We start from the raw sequence: 20,263 nt of genomic DNA on the forward strand, positions 1-20,263 counted from the left end.
TTACATTATTTAACACTCCATCTAAAAACAAAGCTATAGTCACTACAGACATTTTGAGGTAACGGTTGCATTGAAAGTTTTGATAAATCCCATCAAATAAGGGGGTTTCAGAATACACTACCTGACAAAAGTCTTGTCGTCGATCCCAGTCATGAGAGCAACAAATAATAACTTGACTTAATTATTTGGAAAAGTGGCAGAAGATACATTTTTCCGATGAATCATCTGTTGAACTGCGTCCCAATCATCACCAATACTGCAGAAAACCTACTGGAACCCCCATGGACCCAAGACTCTCACAGAAATCAGTCAAGTTTGAAAAAATCATGGTTTGGGGATACTTTCAGTATGGGGGTGTGCAAGGGATATGCAGAGTGGATGGCAACATCAACAGCCTGAGGTATCAAGACCTGAGGTACCAAGACTGGGCCAGCCCAGTCACCAGATGTGAACATTATTGAGCATGTCTGGGGTGTCACTAAAGATGAATCCAAAGAATCTTGATAAACTCTGGGAATCCCGCCAGAATGCTTTCTTTGCCTTTAAAGATGACTTTATTAATAAGATACTTGAGTCATTGCAGAGATGTATGGATGCAGTCCTACAAACTCACTGGACTCGTACACAATATTCATTCTTTCTCCACTGCACCATGACTTTACATTCTATACAGTACATGAATTCTTTTAAATGACAAGATTTTTGACTAAGTAAATCAGACTTTACTGTCCTAATAAATAATTAACAATAATAACTATTTTGGTAAAATAAGCGTAATCTAGAGGCATTTGCCTTTCATATAAGCCACTTCTGAAACCAAATGATCAACTAGAAGTCATTATTTGTTGTTACTAAAACTTGGATAGGTGACAACACTTTTGTCAGGTAGTGTATATTAAAGTATTCAAGAGTTTTACACTAGTGTGACAAAGCCCCTTTTAAACAGTAAAAGTAAATTACTGTCAAATTACCAGATCAACTTTACCAGTAATAGGCCTACAAAAACAAGCTCTTAACACGATGATGTTTACAAAATATTGATCAATTCTGATATGATTACCAAAAATGACCTTTAAACAGCTGTGCTTCTCAGTATTATTTGTAAACATGAAGGGGATTTCTTGTCCCAAAGACATGATGACTTTGAAGTGAACTAATTGAGAGAATGAGAAAAAAAAAAAAAAGTCGCTAACATTTATAGCACAGAAAAACCCATACCAGCAGAACTGCTAGTATTTTTGAAAAGGTTCACAGATGATCTAATAATGGTATTTTATCATTAAAAGACGTTACTCTTTTAGTGACATTAGACTTTCACACCTCTGATTCTGGTTGAGCCGCATTTGAAGCTGTAGTAAAATACTCTACATATACCTGTGACTGTTGCTTGGCAACCATACTACTATCTGTACTGAGTCAAAGAAACTATTTGCTTTATTTTGTGAAAGCTTGCTATGCATATGCAAAATGGATCCGTTTGATAAAAGCAGTAAGCTCTGTGAAACTGTTGTTTACAGTGAATTTATAACAGCTAAGCTGGTTGTACACCAAGGACACCCTAATATAAATTCACTTTAAACTAAGACGTCTTGGGGCTTTAATATGATATAGCAGCAAGTGGTTTACCCAGTAATCTGTTAATATAGCGACATCAACATTTGCACTTCTAAATATGACGAGGGAACTAAATGAACAGTGATTGGTTGCTATTTGTGTCAGACGGCGTCTGGAAAGTCAACAGTAAAACCTGCAAGAGAAAACAGACCCCCTACTGTCAGTCTGAAGGTCTTGCAACGCAAAACAAACCAAACGCAACCAAATGTTGATCTAATAAAGTTTATTTTCTTAAAAATGACCAGTTTCTGTTCTTTTCTAGGAAATTAAACCCTTTTTAAATTCATACTAGCATCTACATAATGGTTATTGAAGACTTCACAATATATTAAGTCTAGATGTTATGGTACACATGCATAAAATTCAGGCTGCATGAGAAGCCACAGTCACCACATTACACATAGATGGAGTTTGAGGGGCAAAAAAAAACAAAAAACAATGGGGCTGTAAAGATACTCGTCTCAGCTGCAAAGAGGCCGGAAGCCTCTGATATAACCAACTCCAGCAAGGCTTTCAAAATCCCTATTGTACTTAAAACAGGCACAAGTCAGGCCATGGGCCCAAAAGAATGCAATAAAAATGCTTTAAAAGTCATTGATGCCGTGACCACGTGGGACAAAAATGTTTACCGAGATCATTTTAATAGAAATATTGTATGTGATTAACAGTTGTTAAATGTTTCAGAATTCTTTGGGCCCCTGCTTAACACTTCAAACCGCTTGGAGATGAAAAGAACTTGAGGATGAGAAAGTGAAATACAATAGGGGAAAAGAACCCTTATTCAAATAATGGCAGTAACAAAGGTGATGCAAACATTTCTGCACAACCGCAAGTTCCACACACCAATCACTCACGTAAAAGAAGTCAACTTAAAACAAGTCCAAAAATAAAACTGCTGGAGCACAATTTAGTGTTCGTTTTCCCATCTTTTCTTTGTTATTCCTCTTTCACAGAAAGAACTTATATGCTGAGACGCAAGTATGATTACAGCGAGCCTAATGTGTGCTAACAAAAATATTAATAACAATAACAATAATAATAATATATAATAAAATAAAAGACATTCAAATACAGTAAGATTCTTTTCGCCTGAAAATACAAAACTACATGAGAAAGCATTAAAATCATATTTGTAGATCAGAATAACATATTAACATATTTAAAAAAGCAAGTGCTAATCACATAGTTTTTTTTGTTTTGTTTTTTGTTAATTTTTTTATATCATACATATATTTCAGCACATCGGCTGTCAAAAAAAAACAACAAAAACAAACTAAATAAAACAGTCGCCAGGGAAGCCATAATTTCTACGGCTCTTCCTTTGAATGGATGGAACCGTAAACGGCAGCTCCTAGTGGCTCTGTTTGCGGTCAGATCTGTACATAAACTGCAGCCGAACTGGTCTTGAATCTCCACGTAGCACTGAAAGTTGCGTAGGGCAGGATGCACAGCGTAAGACCGTGCGATTGGAAGGACCAAAAAAAAAAAAAAAAGTCTACTTCCCTCCAAAACTCAACACCACCGTGGTCCTCCCCACCTTCGTAATCCTGAGTCAACATATTGCTTCACAATATTTCCCTCTTCCAAAATCATCTCTCCTTGCATCTTCTCAGTCAGCGATATACAGGAGAGTCTGAGGCAGCTTTACACCGAGTTCTGCGTTCCTCCATTTCGCTTTAAAAAGATTCATTCGAAGTCTTGACAGTTTTGTTGTCCACACACACTTTTTGCAGGCCAGGTGTCTGTGGTGCTCTGGATTGGTGGGCAGGTGAGATTCAGACCGGGTGTTGTGTTGGAGGATGAGCTGCGTCTCAGTTGTGCTGTAATGTGTTGGACTCTATGGGAGGTGCAGAGTCATACAGAGTGTCCGTGTCGTGGGTTGGCTCTCCGGCCAGTGTGCAAGGATTAGACAATGTACCCGCGCCGCAGTCACAAAAAAACCTGCAGAAAAAGAGATTATATAAGGGATTAGAGAAGAGATTAATCTTAGCATCCTATATATTTAGGTGTAAACATTACGGAAAAAATACAGAGAGATTTATAAACTTGTACAATAAAAGTTTCATTAAAAATAATAATTAATTCTGAAATAGATCTGTAGCTACACACAAAAACATGGTGTGACAGTATAAATCATTACTACACAATATTAAGAGAACAATAACAGCTTTAAGTTAATTCATACAACAGTTCTGTCTGGTTCTCGAACCTGATTGGCTGATAGCTGTGCGATATTCAGCAATAACAGCACTCGTACAGCCTCTTCACCCTTGTGTATTACTCCGCCCACATAGAGTGTCAGCAGATCAATAGACTCACTACAGTTTGACAAATAGTGCAGCTGTTGGACAACATAATGCACTTTTGAGGCTTTTTTAGTCAAGAGTGTAGTTGTTAAGATTGCAACTATGCAGTTGGTGTCTATTTTTTTTTTATATTTATGATTTCAGAGATTCAGCGCGTCGGCAGCTATTAGCCTGTCATTTCCACTTGTTAAGCCATGACGTATAAAATACTGTTGCTGGGTCTAAGCCGCTACTCATTTGAATTAAGAAAATATTTATTTATGACCACTTTTTAGTCATATCACACATTAAAGTGAATTTTATATCAAATCTTGGTGTACACAACAGTCTCTGAGGCCCCGTTTACACTAGTGCGTTTTAGTTTTAAAACGGCGTTGTAGAATGAAAACGATCCGCGTCCACACTCGCGTTTTACCCAGCGTTTCTGAACTGCTCTCCGTCCACACCAAAACGCTGAAAACGCACATCACGTGACCACACACACACTCTCGGGCAAGCGCTCCAGCATTTCTACCCAGATGAGAGCTCTGCTTGTCGGACTGCTCATCAAGCATCTCTCGCTGGATCTAATCTCACTATATTTGCTGAACGTGATATTTCATTCATGTTGTTGTCTTTATCTAACGACATAGGCCAATTCCCTGACTTTGGTCATTGGAATCTTTTAAGTTACTTGTTCACGGGTAACATGTTTTGGTTAAGCGCAAAGATAAGTTAATGATTAATCCAGGTACATTGACTGATCGCTTGCCTTTATTTCCTACAATGTATAAACTTATTGTATGTTATACTTTTATAATTATCGATTATTAAAACTGATATTTAGCAAAAGAGAGGGTGCGTTTCGTATTTTCACTGAAATTGAAAGGAGGCAGTTGTTATCGGCTCCGTTTTGTTATAAATGTCCACACAGTGAAGATGACGCTCATATATGCAGCACGGCGCCTCAACATTTCTGCTGTCTGTTAAGTTGCTAATATTAAAAAGAAAATAGGCAGTTCCTTAAATCATGTTTACATTTTATTGTTGAGAAAGTGAAACAACGTAGCCAAGGTGATGTGAATGAAGTTATAAAGTACACTGTTCCCTTTGAAGATTTACCCGTGTCCTCGGTATGTTTTCCATATCAAACTGAGAAGGGGAGACTGCAGCCTTGATCAAACTTGCGAAGTCTTAACTTACAAGAAGAGGATGCGAGACTGAACTGTGTGTGGGCTACTTAATATTGAGGAAAAGCCCCAATCAGAGAGGCGAACGTTTGCAGCCCCGCCTCCGTTTTCAGATGTCTCCGTCTTTCCCCATCCACACTGAGACGGAGCAGCAGCGTTTTAGAATGAAAACGGCCTTTCCAGCGTTTTCAAAAAGCTCCGTTTTCGGCGCTCGAGAACTCCGGCGTAGTGTGGACGGATGGCGTAACCGTAGCAAAACTTATGCGTTTTCAAACTAAAACGCACTAGTGTAAACGGGGCCTGAGCTTGCTGCATCACAAATACCAACATTTTAACAATCAATAAAAAAATTCATCACTTTCTGGCCATCGAATATGTAGTGGATCGTGATTTTCGAACAAAATATGTCACTTTGTGAACATTTATTATTACCATTTGATGAGTCTCCCTATACAGTTTGATATAGCACTTGCACCCGATTTACTTGACGTCACACTTAACAAGTGGATTTGGCAGAGCAAAGGAATTGACAGTTGATGCTTCGCCACTAGATGGCGACTGGGACCACACAATAAGTTGAGACTTATGATATCAAATTGTTGTATAATGGCAATATCGGACTTGTAGCAGTGCAAAATGGCTGTATATCGGCACTTCTAGGGCACTAAGGCACTTGGCCTGCAGCCTTCAGCCAACGCACGCCTCCCAGCAATGTCGATATACAGCCATACAGTGTGATATTGCCAAACAGTAAGCACATATTACACAACAGAGAACACACTATTGAAAAGGCGAAGTACAGTGGTCCCTCGCTACAACGTGGTTCACCTTTCATGGCCTTGCAGTTTCACCGATGTTTTGGTGCAATTTGACATGCTTGTTAATACAGAGAATGTGTGCTCTGCGCCCTGATTGGCTGTAAACCATTGTCAATCAATGTACTGTACAGTACAGATTGTGTTCAGCTTGTAACATGTAACAAGTAACATGAATCTTCGATCGTTAGCAGTGTGAGATTCAACAAGGGTAAAAAAAGGGTTGTAACTGTCTGCAGCAAGATCATCATAAATGGGGGTCACAGACCGGATGTGACACGTCACGCAGTACCATGCATTTTAGAATTGTAAATATAGGTTTATGTCAGGGTACGCCCATTGGTGCCGCAAGTCGGTGGCTATCTGCGGTGCCCAGCTACCACTCAGCACACAGTTCATATTTCTGCAGCACCACAGAGCGCCACCTGAATAATTTCATTTTAAATAACATGGGAATATGTGTGTCCTTTGTGTGTTACTTTCAACTGTCATAAATGAGGTGCATCCGGTGTGCGCATTCTGTGGATCAGTGACGGCAGGAAAAAGATTACGCTGGATGTCAACATTTTACGCACAAAAGCTTTATGAACTTTTTGCTGACATTGAAGAATGTTTGTGTCTGACAACAAATTTTGATCTTTTATTCAATAAAATTGGACTTATTTTTTATGAAAGTTTGAACTTTGAGAGTATTGAAACAAGAAAAAAAAAAAAGTTAAAATGTAAAAAAAAAAAAAAAAGTATATAAAGTTTTACAGCCTTAAAACATCTATAATAATTGTAAAAAATAAAGCTGACTACTTTGCTGATTTCACCTATTGTAGGTTATTTTTACAAATGTAACTCTCGAGGGACCACTGTACATTTTATTTTTTATTACTTTAAGTGTTTAATACATCAAGGCCTTTTTGTTCATTTTTAAAAATAACTACAGATCAATAACTATATGATGATATCCATTATTTACATTTTGGAATAAATTACTCATACCATGAAACAGATTCTTTGTCAGCCTACAGCTTTCATTGCATGAACAAAAAATACTTAAGACATTTCTCAAATCATCTACTTTCATGATCTATTATTTCTAAAGCTACTTTTCAAATGTTTTTGCTCTTTTTCTTTGGGGGTAATTTTTCAGCTAATTTAATGAACAGTTAGTTAACCGTAAAAAAAAATGAATAAAACTAAACATTAACAAAATTAATAACAATCTGTTTCATCTCGATTTTACTCAAAAGTACACACACAATGACAGTAAAATACTTTCAGAAATTTGAAAAATATTTACAGACAAATTAAAATCTAAGAAAAAAAGAAATCACATACATTCAACGTCAGTACAGTAACAATGAAAGGAGTATTTTGACAAAAGTATCAAGCATGAATATATATATATATATATATATATATATATATATATATATATATATATCCCAGCATACAAGAAGCTATAGCACTGACCTATCATGCCGTATAAACTCCACATCATGCCCTTGGTGGCACTTCTTAATACAATTCACACAAATTGCGTTCCGGTCTGTCGTGTTACAGGTGTGACACCTAAGATGAGATGAGAAAATGGAACAGGGTGAAATACTGCAACCATTACTGTTAGTTTTCAAAGCAGACCGTTTGGTGTCGCCTGCTTTCAGTTTACCTGTAGAAATCGTGCATGGGGTAGCTGGTGTAACTGGAAATCTTGTACAGGCACTGACCTCTGCTCACCGCCTTCTCTATGGCATCCTGATTGTTCATGATTTTATTATCTAGAAAGGTATGGGAAAAAATGTATATTAACAGACATTTAAAGTAAAAATAACTGTCTGGTAATGAGTTTTCAGTGCTTACCTTTCATTGTAACGTTGACACCAGAGGCTAGAAATAAACCTCCGAATCTGTTGTTGAAAATCTGATTGCCTTCGAGAGTCGCTGTGGCATGATTTGTGATTTCAATGCCTAAATCAGGGAAAAGAGCAGCAAATTAAAAAAAAAAAAAAATAATAATAATAATAATAATAAAAACAGCCCAATCCCATGCACTCCAAAACGTCTACAAGTTTTATTGACAACTAAGATTTTTTAAATAAAATTATTTTACCATAATTTACAAATAAACACCATTTAATCCCACTGTGTTTTTTGTTCCTGTAACTGGAAGTTAAAAAAGTTTTGTTGGTGGCCAACAAATTCAACTTTTAAATGAAAATATGACACGAATTGTTTACATTGTTTCTGCTTGCACATATAGAACATCTAAATAGTGTAACACGTTGGTAGAACACATTGCAATTTGATTGTTTTCAACTGAGACAATGTAGATGTGACTATGCTGTTTTCCACTGATTACTACTGTGACCTAATAATAAAGTGAATTTCACAAGTATAATATTCAAAGGAGTACAATGCACTTGAACTTCAGAAGTAAAGGGGGATTAAACGAGTTATTAATATAGCAAAACAACTGTTACATAAGATGTATGCACTTCTGACCTAGACCTTTAACTGACCTGCAGCAAATCCGTCAAATATCCGGTTCTTCCGCAGCACCGGGTGGCTGTTCGTGCTGATGAGAACACCAGCCTGTGCATTCCTGAAGATGTCGTTCTCTTCCAACAACCCTGAACATGCATGAAGATTCATTATTAGTTTCTCTGATAATCATGCTACACAAACTGGCTAGCTTTAATGACACAGATAAAGCCTAGTTTTTAGACGTTCTTAGGAGGATTGTGCGATTTAGCTCAAGATGACCCATGATCCGTGTCTAGGTATCAGACTAGCTTTACTTTCTGTATTGTGTTTAGAAAACAAAAATGTAAAAAAAAAACTCCATGCATTCTTACCCCTCCCACCATTGAATATGCAAATGCCCCCATCCCGTCCATCATGGATCTTATTCCTGCGTAGCGTAGGGTTGCTGTCCGTCTTAATCCACACCCCCGCCATGGCATTATCAAAGATTTCATTGTCCTCAATGAAACCCAGCCCTAAAAATAGATTTCAAACACAACAAACAGAATTATCTTTTTATGAATGTGAATTTAATAAAAACACTGGTCCTTCTTTGGGTATCAAAAAGGCCAAGTTTGGCACGGATTGGAGAGATTAAACATTCTATTTCTTGCACAGACCAACCATTTTGCTTGATATCTTTAGTATAGAGACCATGGACCACAAAACTAGTCTGAAGTTTAACAGCTATACTTGTAGGAATAGCCAACAAAAGTCAAAATGATGTATGCCAAAAACTGTTAAAATAATTAGTGAAGATCAAGTTCCATAAAAGCTTTTTGTAAATAAAATATAAAACTAAATAAAACAAAACCAAATTTACACGAGTAATATGCACAGCTATTAGAATTATAAATGTGAATTTTTCAATATTTCGATTTTAAGGATGCTCGGATTCCAGATTCTCCAATTGTATTTAGACCAAATGTTGGCCAATCCTAACAAACAATACATCAGTGGAAAGCTTGTTTATTCAGTTTCAGATCATGTATAAATCTCATTTTAAAAAAATAAAATTGACACGTTTGTGGTCCAGGAGAGAAGATCTGATTTTGTTTTGATTTTGTGTGTTTTTTAGACTCCCTAAGTGCAGTTTTTGAAAGACCAGGGATGATGGTTTCAACTAAAAAAAACTTTAATTTTATGAAGATTATTCTTTTAAAGAAAAAGGTCACTTAAATTTCAGATGGCCTGAGGGGGAGTGAATGAACACCATATTTATATTTTTGGATAAACCGTCTGTTCAAGCTAAAACACTAAGAAAAAGTAGATTAGCAACTTACCGGAATTGTAAACAAGAATGCCTCCATTTTGTCCACCCCAAATTTTGTTTCTTCTGATTTTTGGATTGCTTCCAGTTCTTTGTTTAAAAAATAACAAAGAGAGAGAGAGAAAAAAAAAACATCAATCCTGTACAGTGTTTTCGATGTGCAAACACAGTGCACTTCTTTACCACCAAGACTCTTGAAAGCCTATTTGTAGTGTCTGATACTTCCTGAAGAAGCAGAAATTCAATTATATCCTCCTTACCTGATCTGGACTCCCGAGTACATGTGATTGTAGATATCATTATCTTCCAGTACTCCATGTCCATTGTCATAAAAATACACTCCAACCTTTTCAGAAAAATAACAATATTAGAAGGCATGAATGAAGAAGCTCTGATCATAAACTAAATTCTGAAGTTCAAACCTGTTTTCCACTGTGTATCCTGTTCCTCCGAAGTACTGGCGTGCTTCCTGTGGTCACCCAGACTCCAGCAAGAGTGTTGCTGTACACCTCATTCTCCTCTATTACACCTTGACCCTTTTCATGCTACAGAAAGAAACACAACAGATACAGTTAGGCTATGACAAATTCAAAGCGTGTATACATATTTTCCTGTCAGCAACCTGTAATGTATAGGAGTCAGAAGGGATGCACCAAAAATATGGGGTTGAAATAGCTTCTTTTTTATTTTGAAGGACTGAATTCACTGACCAAAACAACAATGTTTAGCTAGTACTTCTCTAATGCCTCATTTCCACTGAGTGGTACAGTTCAATAAAAGTCAAACTGATCAGGCTTCAATTTCCACTGCCAAAGTACCCTTACTTAGTAGGTATGTTTTGTGTTAAATTTGCAATCATACTCTCGCTTAGGGATGGGTACCAAAACTCGGTACTTTATCAGTACTTAATTATAAAAGACAGAAGTATGGATAAGCTCTGTCTGATGTTACTGGTTCTGCTATCGGCAGTGGAGAATTATTGCCGAACAAAACATTACTTACAGTAGCATAATTTAACTGAAAAAGCATTTTTAATTTGTGATAATTAATTTTCGTCTGCACAATTGGCTATCTCACATGTGAAATGCTTGTGTTTCCGGCGAGAGCGTCATATAAAAGCTTTCACAGTTCTCAGCTGTGCGCGTGCACTCAGTAAAGGCTCAAGCTAAGTGCAAACACATAAAAACTGAACATTGAAAAACTTTTTAATCCACTTCAAATGTTAACTACTCTATTTCACAATTTAAATCAATGCTGATATGGACCCTTTAATGTCAAGATTAAACTCAAAGCTTTGCCTGTCAGTGAGAGAAGAATGTATGGCATGCTTGCTATCCAATAGTCAGAAGAAGCTTGAAATATATTTGTAACAGAAACAAATCTATACGTGCTGATAAATTATAAAAAATAAGTGTGAATATACTTAAAATTTATTTAAATATTTTTTTTAATTATTATTTTTTCAATTCTTGGTGTGCGTCCTAAATGTTTTGTTTCGGCCCAGAATTTTTATGTAATTGGTCAATTTACTAATCTCATGTGCTCACCACATAGATTCCTCCATGCTGGCCATCATGGATTTTGTTGTGCCTTACTATCGGACAGCTGTTCGTTCTGATCTGAATGCCAGCCAGGGCGTTTCCATAAATATCATTTCCCTCAATGAGGCCCCTCCCATCGCCAAATATGTAAACGCCTCCTTGGTTTCCATTGAAGATGGCATTTCCCCTAGATTAAGAGAAGACAGCTCATTTACTGCTGATCAACAAAATGGAACAATCAATTTTACAGCATGTGGGTATTTAGAAAGCTTAACACAATTATTATATATAATACTTTTATTATAATAATTATTATTATAATAAAATATATCAATAATTATTATAATAATTTTTAAAATAATATTTAGAAAAATAGCTATATTAATTGATACAGATAAGTATGGAGCCAGATCAGTCGCAAAAATAATACAAATACAAAATATAATTCATATATCCACAACACAATTCACAATTATGAATGATTCATTACGAATGAAAACTCTTTCTTGAATAAAAAACAGGATTCAAAAATACACAAATCCAATTTGCAATTTCAAAACGTAATTTGTAAATATACAAATTGAATTCGTAAATTCGAAACAATTTGAAAATACATAAATCCAATTCGTAAATTCAAAACACGATTCAAAAATACACAAATCCATTTCGTAAATTTAAAACAGAATTCAAAAATACACATCCAATTCGTAAATTCAAAACGCAATTCATAAATACACAAATCTAATTTGTAAATTCAAAACATGGTTCAAAAATACACAAATCCAATTCTTAAATTTAAAACACGATTCCAAAATACACAAATCCAATGCGTAAATTGAAAAGGCAATTTGTAATTACACAAATCTAATTTGTAAATTCAAAACACGATTCGTAAATACACAAATCAAATAGATTAATTCAAAACATGGTTCAAAAATACACAAATCCATTTCGTAAATTCAAATCAATTCATAATATTCACAAATCCAATTCATTTGGTGAAAATATTTATATGTCTTTACTTGTGAATTCACAAATAGTGTATTATATTTATGAATCGTGTTTTGAATTTACTAATTGGATTTTGTAATTTTGAATTGTTCTGTGCATGTATGAGTTTCATTTTGTAAATGTATTTTTTTTTTTAGACTTGGCTCCATAGATGTGCCACAGTTAATTATTATATAGTCACATCAATGAATATAAAAGGGAGGCTGACCTTATTGTCGGGTCACTGTTGGAGGTGATCCACACACCAGCAAAATTATTGGCATATATTTTGTTTTCTATAAATTGGCCGCGGCCTTTTTCATGAACATAGATGCCCCCTGTTTGGCCATGATGGATCTCGCAGCGAACAACAGTTGGGTTAGCGTATGCTTTCACCTCAAACCCTGCAATCCGGTTTCTGTGGATATTACAGCTCTCAAAATAGCCCTGCAGAGGGAGACAGAGAGGCGAACATCAGTTGCTGCACTAAAATGATAAAGTCTCTCTATGAAAGAATATAGGGTTTAATAATTACCATGCCGTGGTCAAAGGTAAAAACTCCTACGTCTCTGCCATGGTGGATATGATTACGTCTGATGATAGGATTGCCATGGTTTTTTACCCAAATACCCGCAAGCGCGTTGTTTGAGATTTCGTTATCTTCATAAATACCCTGTAACCCAAAATCACACAGTAAAAACACTGTTTTCTAAACGCACACAAAACACACCTATATTATATATGCAGGCATGTATGGAATATTTTGGTCTATATCAAATATAATTCAACTTTCAAATACAATTTTATATACAATGAAAACAATTTAAATAAAGCTCCATCATTATTCAATGTAACATACATTAATGTGCAAAATTAAATGACCTGTACTCAGGGTGTGAATCATAGGGGAGTTTGGGGGGAATGTAAAATGATGTATAATTTAACTGTTTTAGCTAATAAAGAGAAAACTGAGTAGAGTCCACTAAATATGCCTCAAAACATTGACAACATGTATATGTTTTATTAATAAATTAGATGTAATTTAAATATATACTAATTTAAAATGTATATTTTTCAGCCTGCCTGTACATATTCAGATGTACAAATGAACACGCAATCTGATTTAAATTCAGAATATTTTAAATCTTTAAACACTTGCTGTCCAAAATGGGTAAAACCTAGTGGTTTGCCAAATGTAAAGGTTTAAAATTAATATATGTTAATATTTTGGTGATGCTATTATATCTTTTTTAATATTTCATCAAATGATTTTTGTTCTTTTTTTGGTGTGTGTGTGTGTGTATATATTAGTTAAACTGAATTATTACATTTTTTAGGGTTGTCTTCTGTAAATCATGTTAAACTGTATGGTGGTGAGTATTTTTGGAATGACTTAATGAATAAATATTTTAAATTAGGGCTGCATGATATTGGAAAAATCTGACGTTGAAATATTTTTTTCACTGCAATATGAACAAATTCACAAGATGACTTAAACAGCTCTATTTGGATCAATTTAGATTGATTAGGATTAAATTGTAGGGGACTGAACCATGTATAGGCCTATATATTAAAGTTATCTAAATATATTTTTATATAAATGTATTACATATTAAACAAACTACAGCCATAAACACAATGGAGCAAAGATTAAAGTGAAATAAACAGTGCTTTATGGGTTTCTGGTAAGTATAACAGTATTTAGATAGATCAATTGAAAAATTTTATGTAAATATCTTTGCATAGTCTTCATCATAAAAATATTTTAAGGAATTTTCTTTATTAACGTTACAAATTGTAAGAATTCTTGTGCCTGAGTGCTTTAAACTATTCAAATACTCACACAAACAAATTTTCACTTCGTTGTGGTTTAATTCTGCCGTGACTTTAAACATTTTGCGATGTGATTATTGCAGACAGGCACATCAATGCTTATTGCGATATCAATAATAAAACAATATATTGTGCAGCCCTATTTTAAATGTCCAGAGAACAGAGGGAATGTATAAGCTACAATTTATGTCAACACAGGCAAAGCAGATATTAAAATGCAACATTTTACTAAACGATTTGACCACAACATGAGGGCAAAATAATCCATTTGGGTTTAGGTTACTTCAATCCTTGTAATTTAACCACTATAAAACTACAGTGTGAGCAAAAATAAAAATGGATCACATAGCATGAGTCATATGAATTGCTTTTAAAGAGTTTGTAATGTGCACGACTAAAAAGGCTAGTATGATCCTATTGTATGAAAATGCAAATCCAACTACTTACAATCCTAAGGATAAAAGAAATAATGACCATTTCAGTTTTAAACAGTTCCCTTAATGCACTTTAAAATAGAGAATGGGGATTTCTACCTGTGCGTGATCAGTGATGTACAGTCCAACGTTTTCACAATCGCTGATGTTGCAGTGTTTTATAGTAGGTCCAGCACCCTGACCACTTACACACACCGCTGATCCCACTACACACACAGAGAGAATCAAGTAAGCATCACCCAGATAATGATTTCTTAATTTAATGAAATATGGTTCTATTCCCAAAGAACGCATATATAGAGAAAACGTATACTGTGAATACATTGTAACATTAGATCCCAAGTGGACCACACTGACACTAAATACATGTTAAAAACATATTTTTTAAGGTTTTTCACTACTAAAAAAACAGATTGATTGCATAATGTAGACGCTCATGTGTTGGATTGCACTCCAAAAGCAAAAAAAAATCACCTACCTAATGTCTAATCCTTTACCCTTGTGTGTTGCTGGGGCTGTGTTGTGGTTTTCAACCACTCTAGGGTGATTTTGAGGCTTAATTTGGCCACAACTTTCTACATGATTCAGCAAATGAAATGATATTTGGTGACTAATCTTATTTTGACACATATTTTTGGAAAATGCTTTGTCATTTTTTAAAATACTCAAAAATACACTCTGGGCAAACGGACAACCCTTTCGTTATGTTTATAGCTGTTTTTGACCCATTGACTTCCATTCAAATGACTTTTTTTTATTGCAAAGCCTTGACATGATATAATCATCTATTTTTGATTGTTGGTGGTTTTCCCTGTTGGGAAGAGGAACAATTTGTAATTTTGCAGTAGAATTTTTAGCACTTACCTTGATATGTTTGAGAAAATACAAAATAATCCCCTCAGCTCTCAAAACATAGGAAATACAGTAAGCGTATTCATGCCCGGACACTAAAATGTGTTGTTTTACACAATAGAACTCTATATACAAATCATAAACTTTTGACACTATTGCCAGGTCCCCCAGACCTGGGTGGAAATATATATATATATATATATATATATATATATATATATATATATATATATATATATATATATATATATATATATATATATATATATATATATATATTTTTTTTTTACATGAATATATAATAATATAACATCTTACAACAAACTTATTGTTAGAGACAGCAGTTTATAGGACAATTTCTTTTTAATAAAGAAGTAATGGACTTTATATGCTTTTATCATGACATGTCCACATCTAAATGGTTATAAGAGACATGTTTAAAGGATTACATGCAACATCCTTCATTTATTTCCTTAGGTAAGGCGCGAGCTCGACTTAAGCATTAATATTAAAGGGAAAATGTGCTTTATGCATTATAAAGCTTGAAGCATCAGAATCGCTACTCTGTATCGGGCAATCTCCATGAAAAGGAGTCTGTACTCGGTATCGGCTGCAAAAGTTCTGATCGGAGAACACACACACAGTAAAAGTCATATTTGTTAGCCCCCCTTTGATTTTTTTTTCTTTCTTATTTAAATATTTTCCAAATGGTGTTTAACTGACAAGTAAATTGTCACAGTATGTCTCATAATATTTTTTTTCCTTCTAGAGAAAGTCGTTTGTTTTTTTTCGCCAAAAATAAAAGCAGTTTTAAATTTTTCAAAAAACATTTTTAAGGTCAAAATTATTAGCCACTAAGCTATATTTTATTCCGTAAACCATCGTTATACAATAACTTGCCTCATTACCCTAACCTGCTTAGTTAACCTAATAACCTAGTTAAGCCTTTAAATGTTACTTTAAGCTGTATAGAAGTGTCTTGAAAAAATATCTGGTAAAATATTAATTATTGTCATTAAGGGAAAGATAAAATAAATCGACAACATAACATGTTTAGAAAAATATGTGTTGAAAAAAAAATCTCTTTCGGTTAAACAGAAAATGGGAGAAAAAATATACAGGGGGGCTAATAATTATGACTTCAACTGTACATGTAAACAAACAAACATGGCCACAGTCAAAAGAATACACAAATGAACTGAACATGTATACAGACTTCAACCTCCTAATTCACCACAAATTAGGCTGAAGATCAAAACAACGATACTAGAAAGAATTTAAGTATAAAGCATCTGTTTCGAAACAGGATATAAATTCCTATCCAAAAATTAAGAGTCAGGTTTTCTATATACTGATCAAAGTGGGAGTAAAATACATTAAAGGGATCGCTGATAAATAAAACCAAAAACATAGTCAAAAATAAACCTGTTTAAAGGCTGATTTATAGTTCTGCGTCAATCACACAGGTATAGGCCGCCGCAGCCTTGACACAGAAGTATAAGCCAGCCTTAAGTCTCTTTTTCAGTTGAACACAAAAGTTATTTTAAAAAATGTTAAAAAATGATATAAGAAAATCTTCTGTATATATATATTTTTTTCTATAGAGGTAAATAGTTACCAATTTATAACATTCTTCAAAATAACTTCTTTTGTCTTTAACAGAAAAACAAACTCAAAGGTTTTGATCCAGTTTTGATGAACTCTCTCCTTAATACTGATATAAAATATTTATTTCCAACAAATGTTTTTACTAAGTCTGTAATCTAAATGAAAGGTACCTGTGCAGGTGCTGCGGATAACGCAGTGGTCGATATTGGGGCTGCAGTTAACCGTGATCTCCAAACAGTGATGAGCGTTATGATGCTGTGCTGACTTATCATCAGGGTTGAACTGTGTGCGAAACAGCAATACAACACACATGCAAAAACATGATTTGTTGCAACTTTTAACATCATGATTAAAATAATAAAAACTGATGTTTGCAATAAAATAATGCGCTAAATGTAAATAACTTAAAAAATAAAAATACTGTTGGTCTTACCCTGATAGTCATGTAGCCCACATATGCATCTTCAGATCCCTCCATAAAAACAAACGTTGAATCTCTAGTGTTTTCAATGACGACCTTATCAGCTACCTTCCCTGAGGCTGAAAGGACGGAAAACAGGGATGTTGGTGACTTTAGGATAACAGTCTGGTGCACTTTTATGTGCACTTTATATATTCACCTCTAATAGTTTCAAACCTTTAGGAGTGTTTTTATGATGTTACGCCCAAAAGAAGGTATTTTGAAGAAAGACCAAAACCTGTAACCATTGTCTTCCATAGTATTTGATGGACTATGGAAGTCAATGGTTACTGGTTTTGAGCTTTCTTTAAAATCTATTATTTTGGGCTCAACATAATAAATAAAAATAAAAAAGTCAAACTGGTTTGGAACAAGTGAAGTGTGAGTAAATGATGTCTGGATTTTCAGTTTTAGGTGAACTATCCTTTTAAAGTTAAGAATATACATAACAAAAACAAAGCCATCAGGTTTACCTGCGCCAATCATTGTGATGGGGGATTCAATGTAGATCCACTCATCGGTGTAAATGCCAGAATGCACAAATATCAGGCCATCAAAGTGGGCCTCTTGCACTCCTCCTAGTGCATCTTCAATGGTGTCATAATACTAAAAACAAAAAAAAAACAACAACCTTACAATGAAGTTGAAAACACCTGTGCATTTGCTGAACGTTCTTTAAAAAAAAAATTCAACCACTGAAGTCAAATGTCCATACCAACATATTTTCTCTGCCTTTGTATCTGGCTGGATTACTATAAAAGTGTTCTGCAAAACCAGGCTTTACGTGTGCTCCCTTATACTGTAGAAAGAGAAACAAATGCAAAGATTTAGTGGCGAATCTTTCTTTACATTTCAGCATCACTTTTGTCCACGAGATGGACAGTTAACATGAGTAAATGTGGCATTAGTCATTTCATGACCTTTAGAAGAGTGAATACCATTGTTACTCAAATATATTAAACACAAAAGGCCTTGCATGGAAAAAAATCATCCATCATTCATATCCACCTTGACGTTAAAGTGTGATTATCCATAATCTGACTGAGGAAAGAAAACAGAAACACAAGCTCTCATACCAACTGCTGAAAGCTCTCTTTCCATGGGTTTGGTTGCTCATACTCTTCCGGGTTGATCTGGTAGAACTTCCCTGGTTCTGGATGCATCATGGGTCGCGTGTACTCAAACACTTCCATGTATAGTCTCTTCCTATGAAACAAACAAATAAACACAAACAAGAGTAAAAATACTAAATGACAACACATTACTGTGGAAAATAAACATTGAGACCAAATGCCAGTCTAGTGCTGTGCTTTTAAAATACACCGTTCAAACGGCTATTTCAAACTAATACTTTCATTCAGTAAGGACTCATTTACTTGATCAAAAAAACCTAAATATTGAGCACCAAATCAGCATATTAAAAAGATATCTGAAGGAATACATGGCACTGAAGACTGGAGTAATGACTGGTTTAACGTCACAGAATAAAATAGGTAAACAAAAATGTATCAGTCCACCTAAATTATAGTCTTGTGTAAACAATTAATTACTCGATTTCTGAACAGTAGTGTACGTTCTTCTACACAAGACGGATATCAAAAAGCCCTAAAGAGAAAATCCAGCCATGATTGTGCATGTTAGTATAATGCTCATTTCTAAAGAGAATCCTTACACTCTTTAATTCTTTTTTTACATCTTCTGGCTGTAAATATAACTATAACATAACATAACATAATTCATTCTATTACTAGTGCACTTAACCATTAATACTGTCTCCATCTTTTTAGAATTAAAGTGATTAATGTGCTTCTTAGGGCTAAACAATATACAATTTGAGCATCGATATCCCAATGTGTGTATTTGCAATATTCACATTCCAGTATCAAATTATTTATTAAAGATTAAAATACAAAGATATTAAAATTTTTTACAATTTATTTATACAATGATGATCATGTTATTTTACATTTGATTGTTCTATTTCTGTACTTCAATACAGTTAGACTCCCCAGAAAACGGTTTATTTTTGCTCTGTCGTATTTATATATGCTTGTAATTTACTATAATTTATGCAGATCCACAGCATAAAAAAAAAACACTCGATCATCCCAGTTGATCTAAATGAATGAAACCTTATGGTGGCAAATAAACAGGGCTCAAATGCCAGTCTAGTGCTGTGTTTTTAAAATACACCATTCAAACGGCTATTTCAAACTAACACTTTTATTCAGTAAGGGCTCATTTGATTAATCAAAAACAATTCTCAAAAACTGAGCATCCAATCAATTTTTTGATCAGAAAGCTATCTAAAGGATCACATGGTAATGAAGACTGGAGTAATGACTGCTTTGACGTCACAAAAAAAATATTTAACCAAAATGAATCAGTCCACCTAAATTATAGTCTTGTATCAATAATTAACAACTCAATTTCTGAACAGTAGTGTATGTGGATCTACACAAGAGGGATATCAAGAAAGCCCCAAGAGACAATTCTGCCATAATTGTGCATGTTAGTATAATGCTCATCCCTTTTTAAAAAGAGAATCCTTACACTCTTTAATTCTTTTTTTTGGAATCTTGTTGTAAATATAATCATAGCATAACTCATGGACTGTTCAATTTATTCTATCACTAGTGCTAGACCATTAATACGGTCTCCATCCTCTTAGAATTAAAGTGATTAATGTCCTTCTTAGGGCTAAACAATATTCAGTTGAGCATCCATATCCCAATGTGTGAATCCGCAATATTCACATCCCAGTATCAAATTATTTATTAAAGATTAAAAGACAAAGATATTACAATTTTTTAGAAATTATTTATACAATGATGATCATGTTATTTTACATTTGATT

General features: G+C 34.4%; 1 protein-coding gene across 5 annotated transcripts in view; it reads right to left on the reverse strand.

Annotated features, from left to right (window-relative positions):
* Positions 1-1,822: 1,822 nt before the first annotated feature.
* The window catches only part of fbxo11b (F-box protein 11b), a 68,994-nt gene continuing 50,553 nt past the window's right edge, over positions 1,823-20,263 (reverse strand). For 4 of the 5 annotated variants that reach the window (XM_021472548.3, XM_005156232.5, XM_073918487.1 and 1 more), the window contains 18 exons: positions 18,483-18,612; positions 18,122-18,205; positions 17,880-18,012; positions 17,380-17,486; positions 17,117-17,228; positions 14,586-14,692; positions 12,755-12,892; positions 12,449-12,666; positions 11,236-11,416; positions 10,111-10,233; positions 9,949-10,034; positions 9,702-9,778; positions 8,751-8,894; positions 8,415-8,525; positions 7,756-7,863; positions 7,565-7,673; positions 7,369-7,467; positions 1,823-3,555 (listed from right to left, as the gene is read on the reverse strand). In XM_021472548.3, coding sequence (XP_021328223.1) covers positions 3,426-3,555; positions 7,369-7,467; positions 7,565-7,673; positions 7,756-7,863; positions 8,415-8,525; positions 8,751-8,894; positions 9,702-9,778; positions 9,949-10,034; positions 10,111-10,233; positions 11,236-11,416; positions 12,449-12,666; positions 12,755-12,892; positions 14,586-14,692; positions 17,117-17,228; positions 17,380-17,486; positions 17,880-18,012; positions 18,122-18,205; positions 18,483-18,612 — 2,197 coding nt within the window. In that variant the 3' untranslated portion in view covers positions 1,823-3,425. Of the gene's footprint in view, positions 4,251-5,389; positions 7,468-7,564; positions 7,674-7,755; positions 7,864-8,414; positions 8,526-8,750; positions 8,895-9,701; positions 9,779-9,948; positions 10,035-10,110; positions 10,234-11,235; positions 11,417-12,448; positions 12,667-12,754; positions 12,893-14,585; positions 14,693-17,116; positions 17,229-17,379; positions 17,487-17,879; positions 18,013-18,121; positions 18,206-18,482; positions 18,613-20,263 lie in introns of all 5 variants that reach the window. The other variant, XR_012388003.1, reaches the window with a different exon arrangement.

Source organism: Danio rerio, chromosome 12, assembly GCF_049306965.1.
Source record: "Danio rerio strain Tuebingen ecotype United States chromosome 12, GRCz12tu, whole genome shotgun sequence".
Classification (NCBI taxonomy): Eukaryota; Metazoa; Chordata; class Actinopteri; order Cypriniformes; family Danionidae; genus Danio; species Danio rerio.